Source organism: Nerophis lumbriciformis, linkage group LG01, assembly GCF_033978685.3.
Source record: "Nerophis lumbriciformis linkage group LG01, RoL_Nlum_v2.1, whole genome shotgun sequence".
NCBI lineage: Eukaryota > Metazoa > Chordata > Actinopteri > Syngnathiformes > Syngnathidae > Nerophis > Nerophis lumbriciformis.
In genome coordinates this window covers 24886985-24913251 of record NC_084548.2, presented here as the reverse complement: position 1 = coordinate 24913251, position 26267 = coordinate 24886985, and the positions used below count along the sequence as shown (strand labels likewise).

The 26267-nt window shown below is 40.6% G+C and overlaps 1 protein-coding gene across 1 annotated transcript in view; it reads left to right on the top strand.

The window, feature by feature from the left end:
• Positions 1–699: 699 nt before the first annotated feature.
• Positions 700–26267, top strand: part of LOC133617711 (dedicator of cytokinesis protein 9-like) — a 168167-nt gene continuing 142599 nt past the window's right edge. The window contains exons 1-2 of the mRNA XM_061977877.1: positions 700–892; positions 15766–15882. Of these exons, the coding sequence (XP_061833861.1) occupies positions 767–892; positions 15766–15882 (243 nt within the window). The 5' untranslated portion in view covers positions 700–766. The remainder of the gene's footprint in view (positions 893–15765; positions 15883–26267) is intronic.

Genomic DNA, 26267 nt, shown 5'->3' with positions numbered 1-26267 from the left:
TGATTCTTGAGGGAAAGAAGAAAGTGAATGAATGTTTATAACTGAATACATTTACATATGTATAAAAATGTGTTTTCTTTCGTATTTTTTTATTTTTTATGAATTAAGTAACGTTTATGACTACCTTTTTCAAAAACACAATATAGAATGTGAGATATAACAGGATAATGCATACATTTATCATTAGTTTTCAAAATGGTTTCAAAAAAGTGGGACCCCAAAAATTTACTGGGGGACCCCATTTTTATGACTTGATGGGGTCCCCTGGGACCCCATTTTGAAAATTCCTAGCGCCAACACTGATGGAGTATTGGTGCGTGCAAAACAGCAGCAGGCGGCTGTGGCCTGCGGGCTGGTTCTAATACGAATCAAATATCATCCCGGGGGCCATAGATAATTCATTCGTGGGTCGGATCTGGCCCACGGGCCTTGACTTTGACACCCCTGGTCTAGAGCATGCATGTTTTACGAATGGTGAGCTACTCCCACTTGCACACATCTCACACTGTAAAGTAATCTCACACACACACACACACACACACACACACACACACACACACACACACACACACACACACACACACACACACACACACACACACATCATCATCATCATCACAGCTGCAAAGGTGGGTGGGGCCAGGAGAGAGGCTTTTGCAACTGAGCACAGAAGAAAACGTTCAGTGGAGCATTCTCAGTCCTTCCGAACAGCGCAAGTCCATTCTTGCACAATGATAGCTGGTGGCACCTGATCACAGGTGGTACCATGAGCGCCATACAAGGCCGGGCAGGAAAAGCCCCTAAACGGGAGCTGGTGATAGAGTCACCGCAGCAGTACAAGTGTTTGGCTGAGATTGAGGCCGAAGTGGAGGCTGGGTCACTGGTGGCATTGGTGAGTCTGCGCTGTTCTTCTATCATGTCTTTATTGGGTGACTTCTAAAAACTTAACGCAGCGATCAGCAACTCCCGGCTCTTGAGCCGCATAGTGCCGCCCTAGAGGCTCCTTGGAACATTTAAAAAAAAGGATTGAACATGGAAAAAGATGGGGGGAAAATAATTTTTTTGATTTAGTATGTTTTTTTGTTTGAGGACTAACATGACACAAACCTTCCCAATTGTTAGAAAGCCCACTGTTTAATATGTTGGTGTGTATGCTTCACTGATGAGAGTATTTGGTGAACATCGTTTTGTACTACTAATTTCGGCGGTTCTTGAACTCACCATAGTGTAAAACCGTTTGTTTTACATGTAAAATCTTCCACTCCTTCTTTGTCTCATTTTGTCCACCAAAAGTTTTATGCTGTGCGTGAATGTACAAAGGTGCCTTTTGTAGTTGTTATTGACTTGTTGGAGTGCTATTCAGGCATATTTGGTCAGTGCATGACTGCAAGCTAATCAATGCTAACATGCTATTTAGGCAAGCTGTATGTACATATTGCATCATTATGCCTCATTTGTAGGTATATTTGAGCTCATTTAATATCCTTTACTTTTATCTTCTTTGTATATCATTTAGTTTTGCATGTCTCATGACACATTATCTGTATGCAATATTGGCTGCATTTCTGATAGTTGTTTGTGTGCCATGTTGTTCCAGACCACAGCAAACGTTACCTAGCTTGCCAAAGATTGTAATAAATCTATTAAAAGAAGATAGCCTGTCGCTTCCTTTAACTTGGACACACACATCTATACCTTTGGTCATTAAAAGACAGTCATTTACAGGAGTTATCTCTTTACCATGAATTGATTTACGTGGACCCCGACTTAAACAAGTTGAAAAACTTATTCGGGTGTTACCATTTAGAGGTCAATTGTACGGAATATGTACTGTACTGTGCAATCTACTAATAAAACTTTCTAAGTAGTTAAAAAGTTAAGTTAAAAGTTAAAGTTTAACTTTAACTTTAGCTTAACCTTCTAAGTAGCCTCTGATTTACTAATGGTTTCTAATGTTGTAAAAATGTGTAGAATAAATATTACATTTCAACATTTCTGTCAACGAAAATTTGCGTCAGCCTGCGACACATAGTCATTTTGATAGTAGGCTATTATAGCTAATATAGACACTTACGTCATGTGTTGTCTCCATCATAACACTTACAGTATATAAGACTTTTAATTTTTTGCAGCTCCAGACAGATTTGTTTTTGTATTTTTGGTCCAATATAGCTCTTTCAACATTTTGGGTTGCCAACCCCTGACTTAAAGGGATGTGATCTGATGGTGATTGCTATTGATGCCTGTTTAACAGGCACTGGATGGAAATGGGAAATCGAAGCTCCAGGGTACGCCTACACATCCTTTTTTCGTAAATTGTGCTCCATTTGTGCAGTAACCCTTCTTGTGTTAGGGAGTGTTGATGTTTGACATAGTGGCTGCAAGCTTGACATACTTTACTGTATTGGTACTACACAATCTAAAATTGATAATTGTATCAACAATAGCCTATTTCAGGGGCCTCAAACTCACAGTCCAGACCATGTATTGTGGCCCCCGCAGATCATCAAAATTGGGTATGGATTTAGCCCAGGCCCACTATTTGTTTTATATAATATGACAACAAAGTACAATCACGGTGCAAACACAAAGATGACACCACAACATGTGACAAGTAAATATATATAAAGCAACTACTACTACAATGAGGAACAACCATGTTAACTCTAAACATCTAACTTAGAGGGGTCATATTATGATGTTTTTTTCTATAATTAAAACACTTCCTTGTGGTCTACATATCATGTAATGTTGGTTGTTTTGTCAAAATTTCCCATTGGTTATGTTTCACAAACCACCTTCAAGCCGCTTTCTGACTGTTTCTTCAATCTAAATCCGCCGTTTTGTGGGCGGTCTTTTTTACGTGGTCCACTTTGACGGCGTCTCTTTCCACGCCAGCCATGTTGTAGTTTTTAGCGCCTTTATATCGAGTTTACTGACAGATATAAGTTACAACTATACGCTACTTTGTATTAGAAATGGCAACAGTCTGCCCCTCAGCAAGAGGCATACTTGCCAACCCTCCTGGATTTTCCGGGAGACTCCCGAAATTCAGCGCCTCTCCCGAAAACCTCCCGGGACAAATTTTCTCCCAAAAATCTCCCGAAATTCAAGCGGAGCTGGAGGCCACGCCCCCTCCAGCTCCATGCGGACCTGAGTGACGTGTCGACAGCCTGTTTTCACGTCCGCTTTCCCACAATATAAACAGCGTGTCTGCCCAATCACGTTATAACTGTAGAATGATCGAGGGCGAGTTCTTGGTTTCTTATGTGGGTTTATTGTTAGGCAGTTTCATTAACGTCCTCCCAGCGTGGCAACAACACACAACAACAGCAGTCGCGTTTTCGTCTACCGTAAAGCAGTTCGTCTGCCGTAAACAGCAATGTTGTGACACTCTTAAACGGGACAATACTGCCATCTATTGTACATGCATATGTGACAATAACATCTAAAGCTTTTAGAGAGTGCAGTGCACAACTGCGCACACAACAAGGAGACGAAGCAGAATGCATCATCAGAGAGGGTGTTCAGCATGGTTAGAAAAATAGTGACAGAGAACAGAACAAGGATGGACAATTCAACCCTTAACTCAACAATGAGTAGATGAGTGTTATGTGTGTGTATATGTGTAAATAAATGAACACTGAAATTCAAGTATTTCTCTTATTTATATATATATATATATATATATATATATATATATATATAATAAAATAAATAAATAAATACATATATATAGCTCGAATTCACTGAAAGTCAAGTATTTCTTATATATCTATATGAAATACTTGACTTGGTGAATTCTAGCTGTAAATATACTCCTCTCCTCTTAACCACGCCCCCAACCACGCCCCCGCCCCAACCACGCCCTCCCACACACCTCCCGAAATCGGAGGTCTCAAGGTTGGCAAGTATTTCTCTTATTTATATATATATATATATATATATATATATAATAAAATAAATAAATAAAATAAATAAATAAATATATATATATATAGCTCGAATTCACTGAAAGTCAAGTATTTCTTATATATCTATATGAAATACTTGACTTGGTGAATTCTAGCTGTAAATATACTCCTCCCCTCTTAACCACGCCCCCAACCACGCCCCCGCCCCAACCATGCCCCCCCGACCACGCCCTCCCACACACCTCCCGAAATCGGAGGTCTCAAGGTTGGCAAGTATGACAAGAGGATAGAGAAAAAAAAGGAACTTATTAACTACAACATTGGGCTACTATGGCGGACTTGCGCAAAGCACTTAGGGCAAATTTCTACTATATATGGAGATGTCCGCTGATGTCACAACAGGGACAAACTTTACAAATTGGGCAAAATCCAAACGGCTCATTTAGCTGAAGTATGAAGGAAAGCAAGATTGTTTTATAAATATGTCCGCCATGCCTCCATGGTTTGATTTAACATTTTGGGATTATGGCGGATCCCAAATACACAAAAACAGGTACCAATAGGTAAGAAAAGTGGGTTTTGCACAATAGGTCCCCTTTACGCAAGTTTTTGCACCTTTTTGTATGTAGTTGCTGAAAGTGCATGTTTAGAGTTAACCTAATTGTTGTTTATTATCCTCCACTAGTAGTATTAGTAGCAGTTACCTAGCTGTGTGTTAAGTTGCTGTGTAATGGCACATGAGTCTGACTGTTCTGACGAGTAATCATATCATGTAATTTTCATCTGTCGAAAAGCTCATTGTGAGTCCCCTTTTGGCTTCTGTATAACCCAGGGGTCGGCAACCTTTACCAGTCAAAGAGCCATTTTGACCAGTTTCACAAATTAAAGAAAACAATGGGAGCCACAAAAATCTTTTGAAATTTAAAATGTAATAACACTGCATACAAAGTTTTTTTTTTGCTTTGTGCTATGTATAAACCAAGGGTCTCAGACACGCGGCCCACACCTTAATATGAAAATTGAATGTTAGAGCGGCCCGCGGGTTTTACATGAACGGCGCTTGACAGCGTCATACTTGTCAACCCTCCCGATTTTACCGGCAGACTACGAATTTCAAGGCAACTATTCTCTCGAACGTGTCGTGACGGCACAGCATTTAGCGCCCACTACAACCAACGTGCCGGCACAGTCACACATTGTATGGGGCTTCTGCTTGCTCACGGAAGCGACAGCAAGGCATACTTGCTCAACAACCACACAGGTTACACTGACGGTGGCGGTATAAACAAATTTAACACTCTTACTAATAATGCGCCACACTGTGAACCCACACCAAACAAGAATGACAAACACATTTGGGGAGAACATCTGCACCGTAACACAACATAAACACAACAGAACAAATACCCAGAATCCCATGCAGCCCTAACTCTTCCGGGCTACATTATACACCCCACGCTACAAAACCCCGTCCACCTCAACCGACGCACAGGGGGGGTTTGGTGGTAGCGGGGGTGTATAATGTAGCCCGGAAGAGTCAGGACTGCATGGGATTCTGGGTATTTGTTCTGTTGTGTTTATGTTGTGTTACGGTGCAGGTGTTCTCCCGAAATGTGTTTTGTCATTCTTGTTTGGTTTTGGTTCAAAGTGTGGCGCATTATTAGTAAGAGTGTTAAAGTTGTTTTATATGGCCACCGTCAGTGTAACCTGTGTGGCTGTTGACCAAGTATGCCTTGCTGTCACTTACGTGTGCAAGCAGAAGATGCATATAACTAGAAACTGGGCTGGCACGTTGGTAATACAGATTGTAGAGGGCGCTAAATGCTGTACCAACATGGCACGCTCTTATTATTATTGTTAGGGTGAAAATATTCTTGTATGGGTGAAAATCGTAGAATATTATTCCCGGGAGATTTCTGCGAGAGGCACTGAAATCCGGAAGTCTCCCAGGAAAATCAGTGGGGTCGGCAAGTATGCAGCTGAGCCGCCTCAGAGTGATCAAAGAGCCGCATGCGGCTCCGGAGCCGCGGGTTGCCGACCCCTGATATAACCAATTAAGAGCAATTTCCCTTTAGGCAAGCTGAAGTACTTCGGACTGTCTCTTGGGTGACTCCAGAGCGCCACAATATTATATATATATATATATATATATATATATATATATATATATATATATATATATATATACACACACATGTTTTTTTTAATTACATAACCGACCATAGTAAGTCTTATGATGGTTTCTGGTGTTATTGACAAGTAGTTGGTTGAAATATGATTCTGAAGGGAGTACTTAATGCGACCCAGCCCCACCCAGACAGATTGAGTTGGAGACCCCTGGCCTATTATGGTGTGATTGAACACTCAGCAGTGTCTTAAAATATTAAAGTAGGTATGTAATGTAATTTTCAAAATGTGTAATATCATGTCAATAATCTATCTAATCAAATAAAAACCAAAATACCTTTAATTGTATACCTGACTCTGTTTCCTAACTTTTATCTCAAGATATTATGCTCTCTGTTGTATCTGCATTATAACGTTAATTTGGCCTGAATACAAATACATACAACCAGCGATCATGCCTTTTTTAAGGGAATCCGCAGTACACTCTCACACAGACATGCACACACAGTGACTTATTTTTCACTGCGCGCAGTAGGGTGGAACGGTTCACACAATTCACGGTTCGGATCTTATCACGGTTTATTGTGACAGTTTTCGGTTTGGTTCAGTGTACATTGTTGTTCTTTTTAACACCACACAATACCATGCATTTACTGTATACCCCAATAATCAACCATTACCATTTTTTAAAAATCCATTAAAGTTAAAGTTAAAGTACCAATGATTGTCACACACACACACTAGGTGTGGCGAGATTATTCTCTGCATTTGACCCATCACCCTTGATCACCCCCTGGGAGGTGAGGGGAGCAGTGGGCAGCAGCGGTGGCCGCGCCCGGGAATCATTTTGGTGATTTAACCCCCAATTCCAACCCTTGATGCTGAGTGCCAAGCAGGGAGGTAATGGGTCTCATTTTTATAGTCTTTGGTATGACTCGGCCGGGATTTGAACTCACAACCTACCGATCTCAGGGCGGACACTCTAACCACTAGGCCACTGAGTAGTAGTACGTCATGCATAATTACACATTTGCCAACTTTTGGTATTTGCAATCCAGTAGATCTCCTTCCCTGCACTTTTGTCAAAGCTCGATACTTAGCATCAACTTCAATAATGTTTGGAAAAGTTGTGTGCTGTAGAGATTCAAAGGAAAGACTGCAGCGTTGCACGTGTCTTATGTGGGATTTTTAAAATAATATGCACAGCATTGCAAATCTAATATATCATTATATTGATGGATAAATGTGCTATGTGCCACAAAATGCGTGGAACACCCGGTGAATGTGTTTCTATTTGAAGAGACGTCCATACATTTTCTACCGCTTGTCCCTCTCGGGGTAACGAGGGGGCTGGAGCCTATCCCAGCTGCACTCGGGCGAAAGGCATGGTACAACCTGGAAAAGTCGGCACCTAATCGCAGCGGCCAACATAGACAGACAAAAAAAACATCCACACTCACAATCACACACTAGGGATATATAAAAAAAAACAACAACCCTCTAATCGGGTAGATGGAATTGTTTTTTAACGCCGGCGTGGTGTAAATGTGCACTTAAAAATGCTTTAGAATGGTATATTGCGAAAAAGGGAGAGTTATTGAAAGTGTCCTGAGTCCTGACTGGTGATTGGATGAGTGGGGGGAAGAACGAAGAGAACGTATGCACTTGAACGGCCCTATTCACCCATGTGCTTGAATAAAAAAAGCTGCATAATTGGGCGGGTTCTGGCCAACTTGGCAAATCTGGCGACTTTCCAAATCCTCTTGGCGACTTTCTTTGTAAACAGCTTGAGCGACAAATCCAGCAACTTTTTCCGGTGTTATTTGAGACTCTTTTGTCTCTTTGAGGTTCCCCCACCCCCCACTCATATATGTACAGGTAAAAGCCAGTAAATTAGAATATTTTGAAAAACTTGATTTATTTCAGTTATTGCATTCAAAAGGTGTAACTTGTACATTATATTTATTCATTGCACACAGACTGATGCATTCAAATGTTTATTTCATTTAATTTTGATGATTTGAAGTGGCAACAAATAAAAATCCAAAATTCCGTGTGTCACAAAATTAGAATATTACTTAAGGCTAATACAAAAAAGGGATTTTTAGAAATGTTGGCCAACTGAAAAGTATGAAAATGAAAAATATGAGCATGTACAATACTCAATACTTGGTTGGAGCTCCTTTTGCCTCAATTACTGCGTTAATGCGGCGTGGCATGGAGTCGATGAGTTTCTGGCACTGCTCAGGTGTTATGAGAGCCCAGGTTGCGCTGATAGTGGCCTTCAACTCTTCTGCGTTTTTGGGTCTGGCATTCTGCATCTTCCTTTTCACAATACCCCACAGATTTTCTATGGGGCTAAGTAAGGTCAGGGGAGTTGGCGGGCCAATTTAGAACAGAAATGCCATGGTCCGTAAACCAGGCACGGGTAGATTTTGCGCTGTGTGCAGGCGCCAAGTCCTGTTGGAACTTGAAATCTCCATCTCCATAGAGCAGGTCAGCAGCAGGAAGCATGAAGTGCTCTAAAACTTGCTGGTAGACGGCTGCGTTGACCCTGGATCTCAGGAAACAGAGTGGACCGACACCAGCTGGACTGCTGCTGAGTGGTCCAAAGTCATGTTTTCTGACGAAAGCAAATTTTGCATTTCCTTTGGAAATCGAGGTCCCAGAGTCTGGAGGAAGACAGGAGAGGCACAGGATCCACGTTGCCTGAAGTCTAGTGTAAAGTTTCCACCATCAGTGATGGTTTGGGGTGCCATGTCATCTGCTGGTGTCGGTCCACTCTGTTTCCTGAGATCCAGGGTCAACGCAGCCGTCTACCAGCAAGTTTTAGAGCACTTCATGCTTCCTGCTGCTGACCTGCTCTATGGAGATGGAGATTTCAAGTTCCAACAGGACTTGGCGCCTGCACACAGCGCAAAATCTACCCGTGCCTGGTTTACGGACCATGGTATTTCTGTTCTAAATTGGCCCGCCAACTCCCCTGACCTTAGCCCCATAGAAAATCTGTGGGGTATTGTGAAAAGGAAGATGCAGAATGCCAGACCCAAAAACGCAGAAGAGTTGAAGGCCACTATCAGAGCAACCTGGGCTCTCATAACACCTGAGCAGTGCCAGAAACTCATCGACTCCATGCCACGCCGCATTAATGCAGTAATTGAGGCAAAAGGAGCTCCAACCAAGTATTGAGTATTGTACATGCTCATATTTTTCATTTTCATACTTTTCAGTTGGCCAACATTTCTAAAAATCCCTTTTTTGTATTAGCCTTAAGTAATATTCTAATTTTGTGACACATGGAATTTTGGATTTTCATTTGTTGCCACTTCAAATCATCAAAATTAAATGAAATAAACATTTGAATGCATCAGTCTGTGTGCACCTTTTGAATGCAATTACTGAAATAAATCAAGTTTTTCAAAATATTCTAATTTACTGGCTTTTACCTGTATATATGTATTTATATTTAAATATTTAAATATATATATATTTTAATATATATATATATTTAAATATATATATATATATATGTATACATACATACGAGTATATGTATATATATATATATATATATATATATATATATATATATATATATATATATATATATATATACATATATACATACATATATGCTAAGGGTGTAACGGTACGTGTATTTGTATTGAACCGTTTCGGTACGGGGGTTTCGGTTCGGTTCGGAGGTGTACCGAACGAGTTTCCACACGGACATATTAAGTAGCGTACCACACGTTGTGTAAACAATGCACAGGCACAACACACGGCATGCTAGCAGCGACCGGGCTTCGACAACAAAGCGAAAGCGGTTTGCCGACATTGTTCAGCAGCGGTAGGGTATGCTTCTGGCAACACGTCAAACATGCTAACCCATTTGAAGCGTCACCACCCCCAAGTGAACATCGCTTCAACGACGAGAAAGACGAGCGTCGTGCAAACATCGCATTCAAGCAGCCTCTCCTCGGCGAGTCAGGCAGGGCTAAAGCAATAACAAATGTTTTTATAGCAGCAGATTTAAGACCATATTGCATTAAAAACTAGATTTTGACCCACTTCTTCTTTCTGCAGACAATGTGGATAATCTGATTTTTCTGGCAAAAAACATAAAGATTGAGTGAATGTCACCAGGGTTAAAGGCGGGGGGATATAAAAGTTAATCTGAGGCTGAGTTGATTTGAAACTGTTTAATGTTGCACTTTTTATATGTAGAAGAAAAATGTTGTCATTTTATTTAATCTGAGCAACAACTTGAGGCAGTTTAATGTTGATTAACGTGGACCACGACTTAAACAATTTGAAAAACTTATTCGGGTCTTACCATTTAGTGGTCAATTGTACGGAATATGTACTGTACTGTGCAATCTACCAATAAAAGTCTCAATCAATCAATCAATCAATCAATCAAAAAAAGCACTTTATATGTAGAAAAGTTTTGTCAAGAAACCATACTGAGCCTTATCTTATTTAGTTTTTATTTTATATATGTTGACCACATTAACCCTGGCAATGGACCCTGTGTGTATATGTATGTTATTAATATCCTTAGCATTCATGACTGCCTGCTGTTGCACTGATCAGCCTAGTGGTGGCTCACATCCATCACACACAGAGCTATTTGTATTTTTGGGCAGAATTATTATAGTGTTCCCAATGTTAAAAAGATAAAGCCATTGTTTACAAATTTGGTAAATAAATAACCAAAAAATTTATATTTTGTTGTTTTCTTACTGTACCGAAAATGAACGGAACCGTGACCTCTAAACCGAGGTACGTACCGAACTGAAATTTTTATGTACCGTTACACCCTTAATATATGCACATATTTATATATAGAATGTGTGTAAATGTTTTTTGTTTTTTTTGTCCTGTCCAGCTACTCAGGCAAACCATATTGTTGATGTAGATGCCTATATTTGCTGTACAGATTTACTTCACAAAAGAGAAGTGTGGGATACTTCTCTTGTTGCCTTATTTGTATCAGACTTTATTAAATTATTTTTTATTAATGTTTGGCGCAGCTGGATCGTAGCAGGAGGGGATAGAAAAAGAAAAAAAAGGAAGACAGAGGGGGAAATTGCAGGGACAAGAGGGGAATAAGACAGAGACAACAACAACAACAAGCTCAACAATAACAACCACAACAACAGAACAGCATCAGCAAATACGATATGTACAAATATGATACGAAAAGTGATAGCAAAGAAGCAGTTAGTGAGAGTAAATATTAATGACAGGCAGGACACTACAAATGGATTAATACAAATACCAATACAAACAGCACCATTGATAAAGAATAATAATACAAACCCCGTTTCCATATGAGTTGGGAAATTGTGTTGGATGTAAATATAAACGGAATACAATGATTTGCAAATCATTTTTCAACCCATATTCAGTTGAATATGCTACAAAGACAACATATTTTAAGTTCAAAATGATAAACTTTTTTTTTTTTTTTTTGCAAATAATCATTAACTTTAGAATTTGATGCCAGCAACACGTGACAAAGAAATTGGGAACGGTGGCAATAAATACTGATAAAGTTGAGGAATGCTCATCAAACACTTATTTGGAACATCCCACAGGTGAACAGGCACATTGAGAACAGGTGGGTGCCATGATTGGTTATAAAAGTAGATTCCATGAAATGCTCAGTCATTCACAAACAAGGATGGGGCGAGGGTCACCACTTTGTCAACAAATGCGTGAGCAAATTGTTGAACTGTTTAAGAAAAACCTTTCTCAACCAGCTGTTGCAAGGAATTTAGGGATTTCACCATCTACGGTCCGTAATATCATCAAAGGGTTCAGAGAATCTGGAGAAATCACTGCACGTAAGCAGCTAAGCCCGTGACCTTCGATCAATCAGGCTGTACTGCATCAACAAGCGACATCAGTGTGTAAAGGATATCACCACATGGGCTCAGGAACACTTCAGAAACCCACTGTCAGTAATTACAGTTGGTCGCTACATCTGTAAGTGCAAGTTAAAACTCTCCTATGCAAGGCGAAAACCGTTTATCAACAACACCCAGAAACGCCGTCGGCTTCGCTGGGCCTGAGCTCATCTAAGATGGACTGATACAAAGTGGAAAAGTGTTCTGTGGTCTGGCGAGTCCACATTTCAAATTGTTTTTGGAAACCGTGGATGTCGTGTCCTCCGGACCAAAGAGGAAAAGAACCATCCGGATTGTTATAGGCGCAAAGTTGAAAAGCCAGCATCTGTGATGGTATGGGGGTGTATTAGTGCCCAAGACATGGGTAACTTACACATCTGTGAAGGCGCCATTAATGCTGAAAGGTACATACAGGTTTTGGAGCAACATATGTTGCCATCCAAGCAACGTTACCATGGACGCCCCTGCTTATTTCAGCAAGACAATGCCAAGCCATGTGTTACATCAACGTGCCTTCATAGTTTGAGTGCGGGTACTAGACTGGCCTGCCTGTAGTCCAGACCTGTCTCCCATTGAAAATGTGTGGCGCATTATGAAGCCTAAAATACCACAACGGAGACCCCCGGACTGTTGAACAACTTAAGCTGTACATCAAGCAAGAATGGGAAAGAATTCCACCTGAGAAGCTTAAAAAATGTGTCTCCTCAGTTCCCAAACGTTTACTGAGTGTTGTTAAAAGGAAAGGCCATGTAACACAGTGGTGAACATGCCCTTTCCCAACTACTTTGGCACGTGTTGTAGCCATGAAATTCTAAGTTAATTATTATTTGCAAAAAAAAAAAAAAAGTTTATGAGTGTGAACTTCAAATATCTTGTCTTTGTAGTGCATTCAATTCAATATGTGTTGAAAAGGATTTGCAAATCATTGTATTCCATTTATATTTACATCTAACACAATTTCCCAACTCATATGGAAACGGGGTTTGTAACAATTACCTCTATTATCAACAATACATTTGTTTCAAATGCAACAATACTTATATGTATAGATAACTTAAAATACAAAATAAAGCAGATATATGGAGGGGAAGAAAGAGAAGCGAACTGTATTAACCTTGTAGATTGTTATAGTAACAATAAGTTAAGCTTTGTCAGTGTGCTGTGTGTTACCCATGTTCCCTTAGGGGAACAACATTAATATATGATTAATGAAACATGATTATATGCATGAGTGTATGTATACATATGTGCTTGTGTATGTACAGTACGTGTATATGTATGTTTATAAAGTGAATGTGTGTGTGGATGTATGTACCGTGAGTGTGTATGTACGTACTGTATTTGTGTATGTATGTGGGAGTGTAGGTACCTATGTATGTGGGTAAGTACCAATGTGTGTGCATATGTATGTATTAATGACTGTATATACGTATGTGTGTATATATGTATGTATAATTGTGTGTATGTGAGTATGTGTGTGCATTTGTATGTACAATATATTTGTCAGCCAGTGTGTGCGGGAGCCAAAGTACGGCCCCAGCCACCCAAAACAGCAGGTGCGGTGCCCAGGGAACAAGGGACCACCGGTCCCACGCAGCCAGGCTGGCCAGCGACAGGAACTCCTGAGCCAGAAAAGCTGTGCCGCCCGGCAGGGCAAACAATAGGCCAAAGACAGACGTGCCCGATAGGCCACCCTACCTAAGTTGGCCGGCGCAGGACCGCCCAGCACGATGCCACGGGAACCACCCACCCCTCCTACAGGGACCCCAACGATGGAGATGGAACATCCAGCAACTGCCCTGGTAGATCCTCCCCCTGAGGGAAAAAAAAAAAAAAAAAAAGATCAGACACACTGACACACAAGGTCACTACCCCAGCAGCTGACCAAATTGCAGCACTGCGGAATACTTTGCAGCGCACTAAGGTGCCACGATAGACATGGGGACTAGACCCAGCAGGCCCCAACCAAGACGGCTATTCGGAAGAGGTGGACGGTGGGACCCAGAGTCCCCAGACATGCAGCCCAGCTACAGTAGCCTGAGGCGCCGACCCCCACCGGACAAGCAGGCCCCGAGAGAGACATACACACATGCATACATACACATACACATACACATATACATACCTACAATCATCCATACATACACATGTTCATACTTACATCCATACATACATACACATTAACATACACACATATACATACAGTATATATAATACATATATAAAGCAACAAATCCACACAGAGGCCAGCGGGGCAGCGATCCAGCCCCGGCACCCACTGTCCACCAAGAACCAGCCGATCACTCCCTCCCCACGGGTCCGACCCCCGACAAGCACGTACCCAGACGACGGCACGATACTGGGCGCAAAGGACGCCGCGGCGAGCCAACCAACACGACAACAAATGAAAATTCGCCAGCCCCGACAACCACCACGTGCACACGCTGCGACAAGTCACAACATCGGCCACCCACCCGCACCGGACCCAGCGGCCACGGGCGCCCACACTACAAACAAACGGCAGCAGAAACAATGGCTGCAATACCCCAGACAACCAGCAACACTCAATCAAATCAAAGCAACCGAAAAACCGTGACCGACAACCACACGCCAACAGGACCAAGGAGACCAGCCAGCGCCAGCTCGCCAGTCAGCCCAAACGCCAACACGCAAACAAGAGACATCAACACGTCCCCCCACTAAAAGACTCCACTCTCCAATCCAAATCCACCACCGCCCAAACAGCCGAGACACAGCACCCACACCAAACAAAAGGGCTGCGCTGCCCCCGCATTAAGTCACCGGCACAGACCCCACGGCGCAAGGCTGGACCAGAAGCGAAACCTGCGAATGTGAATGTTGTCTGTCTATCTGTGTTGGCTCGAATGCAGCTGGGATAGGCTCCAGCCACCCCCGCTACCCCGAGAGGGACAATCTGTATAAAATGAATGAATGGATGGATAGATATATATATATATATATATATATATATATATATATATATATATATATATATATATATATATATATATATATACACACACACCGTATTTTTCGGACTATAAGTCACAGTTTTTTTCATACTTTGGCCGGGCTCCAGTGCGATTTATATATGTTTTTTTTCCTTCTTTATTATGCATTTTCGGCAGGTGCGACTTATACTCCGGTGCGACTTATACTCCGAAAAATACGGTATACACACACATGTATACATCTTAGGCTCAAAAAGGTTTGTGACCACTGTTCCAAAAGGCTGACTAATAAAATGATTGGTTTGGGAATCAATTTGGCCATCAAAAAAAAGTACTAGCATGGTCTAGTAATTGCATCACTGTGTTATTGTTGGAATTATTGAAAACTACACCAAGCAGCTTATCCGTTTCCTTTAAATCAACAATAATAACGACGTCTGTTCCACAAAACGTCTATAATTTAAGCACTATTTGTATATAATACTGTGACATATACAGGGTATCGCCATTCAACCAAATAGTGTAGGAATGTGACTGATCGGGTCATGTCCAACCCCAAGACTACTAATTACCTCATACAGGTTGTAAAATGTGAGATCATGACACAGTGACTGGTACAAACACACAATTACAAACACCTTGAACACACAATTCTCATGCCTTAGCTTATGTAGCTGCTCGAACAGATGAGCACTTGTGAAAGAACAATGGCATCTTGTCCACACATTCTGAATGTGTCTTTCTGCCAGACAACCAGGGCTCTTACATCTTTTACAGTTACAGCTCACTCGTTTGTTTTGCCACATGTTGATTCCATCCCATTGTTTACTTTTCTAGGGTAAGCCCAGGCTCATCGAGCCTCTGGACTACGAGAGCGTGATCACACAGAGGAAAATGCAGATCATCAGTGACGCGCTACGGGACATGCTACAATTCCCTCTGGATGACTTTCAGGTAAAGCATAATTGCAGGTCATTAAACATCATTTGGAAATGACAGGAATGACACAATTACAGATGTTGCTGCGCTTCTCATTGTTAAAATACGATTTACATTAATTTTTATTCAAATTAAATTGTGCATGACAACATCATGGGATGTAAGGTTAAAAAATCTAATTGATACATGTTTTTTGTCAGTCTTTTAATGGCAAAAAGATCGAGAAAGTAAACACTGGATGCTCAAACAGATGCAGTTAGTTCTCTAAGCAGTCAGACTTTGACTCAATGGAAAATATAGTGCAACTGCTTATGTCACCAACGTGTCTTAAGTCCAAGTTGAACAACTCATCAAGTCCTGGTCCATCTTCCTATTTTTTCTATTGTGGGATGAATAAAAGTTTTTCCTATTCTATTCTATCCTATCCCACAGTCGTCCCTTGATTATCGCGACCTCTTGGTTCCAGACCGGACTGTAGTAAACCAATTTCCGCAAAGTAGGATTATGATTTATAAATCTAATATTTTTATAGTTAGAGTATAAAAAGTTGTTCACGACCTTCTAAATACCTTTAACAAAATTAGAGCCTCTAAACATGATACAATACCCTTATAGTCAACTTCACACACGACTTAATAGCTGGCCACCATGCTGTCCCAAAATGTCGTCATCATACCGAGACGTTTTCAGCAGGATATTTCGCGCAAAATTTAAAATTGCACTTTAGTAAGCTAACCCGGCCGTATTGGCATGTGTTGCAATGTAAAGATTTCATCATTGATATATAAACTATCAGATTGCGTGGTCGGTAGTAGTGGGTTTCAGTAGGCCTTTAAAGCACTTTGGGTATCATTCCAGGCATAGGCGCCGATCTACATTTCAGCCATGGGTGCTCGTAAGGGTGGTAAATCTGACGCTACTTTTCTGAGCATGCGCGGTTTTTGCTTGGTGGTGAGAAATAATTTGCCATCAATCCCACGTGGGTGCTCGGCATTGTCGGTGCCTATGATTCCAGGTATAGTAAAGCCCTGTATAAATACAAACCATTTACGACAATTAGCCATGTTGTTAGCATTCTGTGTTGATAGCTTTGCATGTCCCGTGTTGTCATTCCGCATTGCTCATGCCCAAGGCTCAACAATTGTATGGTAAGCTGATGATGTTGAAGATGAAGTGCATATAGAGTTCATCTCCACTTACTATTGCCCGGAAAGCTGCTGAGAGCAAATAGCATTAAGTGGCGCGCCATCGAGTCTCATAGAGTCCTGGTCCATCTCGCGTCGAGTCTTTTGACATCGCTCATGCAAAAGGCTCACCAATGTGGAGATGTGTCATTGATGAGGCAGGTGTTAAAGATGAAGTACAATACCCAAAACCAGTGAAGTCGGCACGTTGTGTAAATCGTTAATACAAACAGAATATAATGATTTGCAAATCCTTTTCAATTTATATTCAATTGAATAGACTGCAACTAAGAAACTTTTTTTTTTTTTTTGCAAATAATTAACTTAGAAATTAATGGCAGCAACACGTTGCAAAAAAGTTGGTACAGGGGCATTTTTACCACTGTGTTACATCACCTTTTCCAATTAACAAAACTCAGTAAACGTTTGGGAACTGAGGAGACCAATTTTTTAAGCTTTTCAGGTGGAATTATTTCCCATTCTTGCTTGATGTACAGCTTAAGTTGTTCAACAGTCCTGGTCTCCGTTGTGGTATTTTACGCTTCATAATGCGCCACACATTTTTAATGGGAGACAGGTCTGGACTACAGGCAGGCCAGTCTAGTACCCGCACTCTTTTACTACGAAGCTACGCTGTTGTAACACATGCAGAATGTGGCTTGGCATTTTCTTGCTGGAATAAGCAGGGGCGTCCATGAAGAAGACGTTGCTTGGATGGCAACATCTGTTGCTCCAAAATCTGTATGTACCTTTCAACATGGTGAAATCCCTAAATTCCTTGCAATAACTCGTTGAGAAATATTGTTCTTAAACTGTTGGACAATTTGCTCACGCATTTGTTCACAAAGTGGTGACCCTCGTCCTATCCTTGTTTGTGAAAGACTGAGCATTTCATGGAAGCTGCTTTTATACCCAATCATGGCACCCACCTGTTCCCAAATAGCCTGTTCACCTGTGGGATGTTCCAAATAAGTGTTTGATGAGCATTCCTCAACTTTCTCAGTGTTTTTTGCCACTTATGCCAGCTTTTTTGAAACATGTTGCAGACATCAAATTCCAAATGAGCTAATATTTGCAAAAAATAACGTTTACCAGTTCGAACGTTAAGTATCTTGTCTTTGCAGTCTATTCAATTGGAATATAAGTTGAAAAGGATTTGCAAATCATTGTATTCTGTTTTTATTTACAATTTACACAACGTGACAACTTCACTGGTTTTGGGTTTTGTACATCAAAAAGTTGTTCTTACAAAGGTTGGTCAACTTGATTGTCGATGTGAAGAGTAGCGATTAACCACCTTTTGTTGTTAGTAGCGTTCACCGTTAACAACACCACAACATAATATAATATAAGACAAATACTGCATTGTAATACATAAGTCTAATTTAACACTCGATTAAAAAAACATAGAATAGGTTTGAGGAAAAACAATTCTGCTAGGTTGTGAAGTTGCAGCATTTCAAACGCGATGTGGCAATATTATTAAAAAGTGCTTGCTTAAGTCAGCGACGATAAGAGTACAAAACATCATAAAATCCACAAGATGACGATGTGACAGAGTGAATGACAAATCAACTTTTTTGGAGTCTACAAAATGAATAGATACAGTAGTTACTTTATTCATCTCCAAGATAAATTCACAGTACTGTATTACAGGATGCACTTCACACTTCAATGTGACCAACGTGGTTCAACTGCTGTTCTTCTCTCTTGGGCTGGTGAGAGCAGGCAAATGTCGCCGCTCCATAGAGCTTAACCCAGGGGTGGGCAATTAATTTTTACCGGGGGCCTCATGAGCAACCCGAGCACTGCTGGAGGGCCACATCAACAATATTTCAATTACATTTTGCTCAATGTTATTTTTGATATACCGTAAGATAAATAATAATAATAATAATAATTAATAATAATAATAATAATAATAATTTCATTTAACCTAACTTAACTTTATACAAAAGCAGATTGCTTTTGATTAGGGATGTCCGATAATGGCTTTTTGCCGATATCCGATATTCCGATATTGTCCAACTCTTTAATTACCGATACCGATATCAACCGATACCGATATCAACCGATACATACAGTCGTGGAATTAACACATTATTATGCCTAATTTGGACAACCAGGTATGGTGAAGATAAGGTACTTTTAAAAAAAATTAATAAAATAAAATAAGATAAATAAAAAACATTTTCTTGAATAAAAAAGAAAGTAAAACAATATAAAAACAGTTACATAGAAACTAGTAATGAATGAAAATTAGTAAAATTAACTGTTAAAGGTTAGTACTATTAGTGGACCAGCAGCACGCACAATCATGTGTGCTTACGGACTGTATCCCTTGCAGACTGTATTGATATATATTGATATATAATGTAGGAACCAGAATAATAATAACAGAAAGAAACAACCCTTTTGTGTGAATGAGTGTAAATGGGGGAGGGAGTTTTTTTTTGGGTTGGTGCACTAATTGTAAGTGTATCTTGTGTTCTTTATGTTGATTTAATAAAAAAACAAACAAAAAAAAAACGATACTGATAATAAAAAAACGATACCGATAATTTCCGATATTATATTTTAACGCATATATCGGCCGATAATATCTCTACTTTTGATGGTTTTATTTTTAACACTGTCTTACACTACACTTCCTGATGTATAATACAATGCAAAAATGTCAATTTCTGCACAGGGTTCATTTAAAGTTGATCCTGCATCCTCTTTAAAAGTCCAACATTTTTCCCCGTCAGATTCGGACAACTATCTGTTGGGACAAGCTGGTAGGTGTGACATTTCAGTCCTAACATGTCCAAACACGCATTTACCTCTGTGAACAAGTCATTACCTGTGATTGTCTCTTTTAATTGACTGCATGGCTGCCACGTAAGAAGATGAGCAGCTGGGCGGTGTCACGTACATCGCACCTCTCATCCAAAGCCAGCGAAAAACAGTCAAAGTCGGCCGTTCTGTTCTTCAGCTGAAGCTCCAAGTTTCCAGCGATGGTCTCAACCCGCCTCGTTACAGTGCGTCGGGAATATCAGCGCAACAGAGTCCAATAAGCACTCCTTAATACACTCTCCGTCAGAAAACGCTTTACTTTTTCTGGCGATTTTGTGAGAAATGACAAAACTTGTCCTGACGGCTGCATCTCTGGGGGTGTGAAATTTGGCAAAAAGTCCTTGTTGGGTTTGCAGTTTTACCATCAACGCATCAGCCTCCCTTGCGCGCGCTTCATCAGACAGATTCCGGTATTTTTCCTCGTGCTTCGTCGTGTAGTGGCGATTCAAATGATATTCTTTAAACACAGCAACCTGTGTACCACACATTAAGCACACGGCTTTACCTTTAAGTTCGGTAAAGAAATACTTGGCAGTCCATGTCTGGTTGGAAACACGCCATTCGTCATCAACTTTTCTCTTTTTAGCGTGAGCGGACATCTCGGTGGTAACTGGGCATCACTTGTTGCTGTGCACCTTCACTCACAGGTTACACCCGGACATACGCCCATAAATAACAATTTTCAAAATAAAAGCAGCACAGTTGTATTGTACGCACGACATAGATGTTTTTTTAAATTGATTTTGTAATTTGTGATTGCCGCTGTTCACATTCACTCACAATCACACACGCGCATACGTCCACACTGTGGTAATACAAATAACGCTTTTCAAACAAATGCAGCACCGTTGTATTGCACACTCGACATAGATACTTTTTAAAATTTATTTTGTAATTTATGATTGGCCTCACGCGGTCCGAACAGGGACGCACAAAGGGCCGGATGTGGCCCGCGGGCCGCAGAATGCCCAGGTCTGGCTTAACCCCTGAATCACAGCCCGGAACCACACACACACAATACTCCCAATTCTACGATAACGATGAAAATACAAGAATCAAGTAAATGTGCAAACAAAGGCTACTTTTTGGTTTATGTCTGCGACAGAGGGACAGTCCGAGGGCATTGAGGAAGCGGGTTCCACTTTAATGCACTTAGCAACAACTTGTTGAAACTGGATCTCACTCGCCTTTGCTGTCATGACTGCTGTTGTTACAGAGTTGGAAAGAGCTCCTCCTGGCAGTGCTGTGCATGTTTGGCATATGAAACAGGAGTGGGTTTGCCCTCACAGCTTCTTTTGCAAAGGGAATTTTAGCTTCTCGGAAAATGTTTATAATCGTCATCTTAAAAAAGTAGCATTTGGCAAGCATGAGATAAGTTGGGACAGGGGTTCAATATTTTAGTGATAGAGGCTGTTAAAGACAAACAAATCAGATAATTTGAGTCTTTTTTAATCGAAGGCCTGCAAACACGAAAGGGGCAATCTACATCTGTATATGGTCCACCAATGTCTGGGATAGGCTTGAAGCAGTACAGCATGGGTGTCAAACTCTGGCCCGCGGGCCAAATTTGGCCCGCCGTGTAATTTCATTTGGCCCTTGAGGCAATATCAAATTAACATTACAGCTGGCCCACCAGTATTATACAGCGCCGGTGCCGCTGTAACACCGCATTCACCGCTAATACTCATACTTGCCAACCCTCCCGATTTTCCCGGGAGACCCCTGAATTTCAGTGCCCCTCCCGAAAATCTCCTGGGCAACCATTCTCCCGAATTTCTCCCGGTCAACATTATTGGGGGCGTGCCTTAAAGGCACTGCCTTCAACGTCCTCTATAACCTGTCGTCACGTCAGCTTTTCCTTCGTACAAACAGCCACATATTACATGCAGCTTTTACACACACATAAGTGAATGCAAAGCATACTTGGTCAACAGCCATGCAGGTCACACTGAGGGTGGCCGTATAAAACAACTTTAACACTGTTACAAATATGCGCCACACTGTGAACCCACACCAAACAAGAATGACAAACACATTTCGGGAGAACATCTGCACCGTAACACAACATAAACACAACAGAACAAATACCCAGAACCCCTTGCAGCACTAACTCTTCCGGGATGCTACAATATACACCCCCGCTACCACCAAACCTCGTCCCCGCCCACCAAGTTAATGTTGATATTTACCTCAGAAGGCTGCAAATAGAAAATAGGCATTCAATTTTGTATTTAAATTTTATTTAATATACCATTGATGTTTTTTCGTTTGTTTTCTGAAAGTTGATTTTGCACTATTCAGTTATTTAAGCGTTGCTTGTTCCATATTCAGTGTTAAAGCAAATCAGTGTAGCAAACTGATCAATAATTGGTTTTTTTCATGCACTTTCTCTTGCTACTTCAAGGCTTGAATGTTTGATTCATTCATTATTGTTATTTTATTTTCAAATTTATTATTAGCCTGTGGAAAAAGTTTATTTTGATATTTACCTCAGAAGGCTGCCAATAGAAAAGAGGCATTATATTTTTATTTAAATTTTATTTGATATGCCATTGATATTTTTTAATTATTATTATTATTATTTGAAACTCGATTTTGCATGTCACTATAAAGTTATATAAGCCTTGCTTGTTCAATATTCAATGCAAAACTTGTTTGGGTCCCTATTAAAAGGTTAATTTGTTCAACCTTGGCCTGCGGCTTTGTTCAGTTTTAAATTTTGGCCCACTCTGTATTTGAGTTTGACACCCCTGATGTAGAGGAAGTCCTCGGTCTTAGTATGAGTTCCATTCCTATGAAGGAGATGAAAGTCTAGTTTTAGTGTAATTAGGAAGCACTAAGGCACATTTCTTCTCATTCATTGTTGTAGCATCAAAGTGTATTAAACAAGGTTATAGCTGAGTGGCCTTTGCTTTCAAAATAGGAGCATATAGTGGGTTGTCCACTGCAGCGGAACTAGACAGCCATTGGATAAATGCTGAGCTTTGTCCGGCCCAGCGGTCTCTGAGCATCTCTGGAAGTGTATAGAAAGTGGGCTTGACCGAGGCTGGGAGGCTGGTTTGTACACTGAGCATCCGCATTATGATTGGATGATCTATTTAAAGCCAAATCCCTTTTTGATTGACAGCTATTTCAAATTGTATTCTGTGTTTTTTTATTTTTTTTATTCTCACCCTATCTCCCTTAGAGATAGGGTGAAAAGCTCTGTCATCCGGGAGGAGCACAAAGTAAAGCCGCTGCTCCTCCACATCGAGAGGAGCCAGATGTGGTGGTTCGGGCATCTGGTCAGGATGCCACCCGAACGCCTCCCTAGGGAGGTGTTTCGGGCACGTCCGACCGGTAGGAGGCCACGGGGAAAACCCAGGACATGTTGGGAATACTGTCTCTCCCGGCTGGCCTGGGAATGCCTCGGGATCTTAGGCTTAGGCTTAGGCTGCTGCCCCTGCGACCCGACCTCGGATAAGTGGAAGAAGATGGATGGATGGATGGATCTTGTATCTGTTATTGGAGACTGTACTCATGTTTATAGAGTACCTGAAAATTAGCTTACCCTACTTGAAAGACCAGCAGCCGTCACCGACACAACATGGGTTATAAATGCGACTCTCAGGACCGGGTCTAGGCAGGCATATATGAGGGGGCAGTCAGAAATGTGACAGGGGCATCATGTGTACACACTGCTCCATCATGCGCCAGCCCTTTTTTTGTGCTAATACAGAAGTAACATTGCCTTCTTCCTAGAATTTGGTTGTTAGCTAGAGTATCGGCCTGATTTAATAAGATTCAAATACCATGCACTAAAGAGCATGAGCAAGCTATTAAATAGTGTGTACTAATAGTGGGCGTGTTTTTTTTTTTTTTTACTAAGACTGTGTGTAGAATTGTAAAGTGCTGCGTACCGCCTCATTTAAATGAGGATTTTGCGTGTACTATATGGGCAACACCACTGAGACACTATCATTTACTGCATGTTGCTAATGTTATCTTGCTTCTACCAGTGGCGTTTTGCTATGTTTTTAAACAAGCAGGTGACATCTACCACTTTTTATGGGCATTTCAGAAGCAGTCGTGCAGTGCATCTACATTTCCACCTTTTTCATTTATTTTCTGTTTACTGCTGAAGGTGCATGGGAGAGAGGCTGCAGTTACTCTGCTCGATATTCAAAAATCCATACTTCAATAAGTTGTTTTCATATAAAAAATATGATAATGATATACTGTATATATTTTATGTAAAAATTGTTTACGTTATTAAAAAAAAAATACTGAAGGACACTAAAACGCATCAATTTGATTTGTTTTATTCAGCCCCTTAAGTCCTCCAGCAGCTTTGAAATGATGCTGCTAAATAGACAATGTTTATTTATTTATTTTTCCCTGACCATCCAAATATGTTGACACAAACAGGTAGGACAAAGGATTTCCATCTGTCCATCGTCTGTCTGTGCAGCGCAAGTACTGATCCTGCAGCCGTATGTGGAACTGTCAGTTTGCACCGTTACTAAACAAAACACAAAAGAAAGCTCGCAAAACGGTGATGAGTTTTGATAAATCACATTGCGTGTGATAAATAATTAGGGACCGCAATGTCACCTTGGGACAGAGGACCCTATTGTAATTGGAAGGTTTTATTATTATTATTCCGCCGCCTCTTTGAGCTGTAATTTGACCCCCTTAACATGCTTCAAAACTCACCAAATTTGACACACACATCAGGACTGGCGAAATTTGCGATCTAATCAAAGAACCTAGCCCCAAAACTCAAAATTGCGCTCTAGCGCCCCCTAGGAAGAAAACACAGACAAAACTGCCTCTAACTCCTAGTAGGAATGTTGTAGAGACATGAAACAAAAAAAATCAACAGAAAGTTTGCAATTCCCCCTTCAAAACACAAATTTAGTAAAAACAGTCACTTTTGCCTCTTTGAGCTGTAATTTGACCCCCTTAACATGCTTCAAAACTCACCAAACTGAACACACACACCAGGACTGGCAAAAATTGCACTCTCATAAAAAACCCAACCCCAAAACTCAAAATTGCGTTCTAGCGCCCCCTAGGAAGAAAACACAGACACAACTGCTCCTAGGAAGAAAATTCAGACAAAACTGCCTGTAACTTCCGGTAGGAATGTCTCAGAGACATGAAACAAAAACCTCTATGTAGGTATATTGACAACCCCCAGCAAAAATCAACAGGAAGTTTGCAATTCCTTCTTCAAAACAAAAGTTTTGTAAAAACCGGTCTCCTTTTTTCCAACATTATCTCCTCTGAGCGTGTTTGTCGTGTCGGCTTCAAACTAGCACAGGAGAGAGATTGAACCTTTCTGATTAAAAGTTGACGAAAGAGTTTTAATTACTGCTCCGATTTGGATTTTATGTGCCGTCAAAGTCGGTCCTGTCCATCGCTGCTTGCAGCTTTAATTATATTTGCATTTTCTCCTCCTAATATTGTTGCCGTTTTGATGAACGTATAATTTGCATATTAGTTCAGACAAGGACGCAAAATGGATTGCACGCCTTATTCTGCTCACTGAAGAGACGCAATCCACTTTGCACAAGTTTAGTCGGTCAGCTTTGCGTGTGCTATCAAGTTTGCAAGTGTTTTAGTACACGCAAAACGTTAAGTAGGATTTTACACACAATAGTCAGTATTTACAATATTGAAAGATACAGTAGTCTCATGCCTCACAGTTTCTGCATTCTCCACTCATTTACACAAAGAAACTTAACAGTACTGCCCACACTCTAGGCATAGTAATGTTTTTTTCAAGTAGTGTTTTACTGTACCAACTAACAGGGAACTTTTAAATTATATTTAATTGTGTTCTCTGATCAGTGAGCATGTAGTTACTTGCAGCTGGAGGAAGTTCACATTGACGCAAACAATGGTAGCCTACATATTTGATTTTATTACTGTTTAAACAGGAATGGCTCTTTTAGACGAAACAGCTAATTTTGACAGAACACCTGAAGCAGCAAATACACACACCTTTAACTTATGTCCTGATTGATGGCTCGCCTGCTGTTGGCATTATATTGCGTCAAAAATAAAATGTGTCATTTTCACTTTCTTCAAGGTGTTCACATATTACAAAACCCAAAACCAGTGAAGTTGGCACGTTGCGTAAATCGCAAATAAAAACAGAATATCGATGCAATGATTTGCAAATCCTTTTCAGCCTATATTCAATTGAATAGACTGCAAAGACAAGATACTTAATGTTCGAACTGGTAAACTTTGTTACTTTTTGCAAATATTACCTCATTTGGAATTTGATGCCTGCAACATGTTTAAAAAAAGCTGGCACAAGTGGCAAAAAAGACTGAGAAAGTTGAGGAATGTTCATCAAACACTTATTTGGAACATCCCACAGGTGAA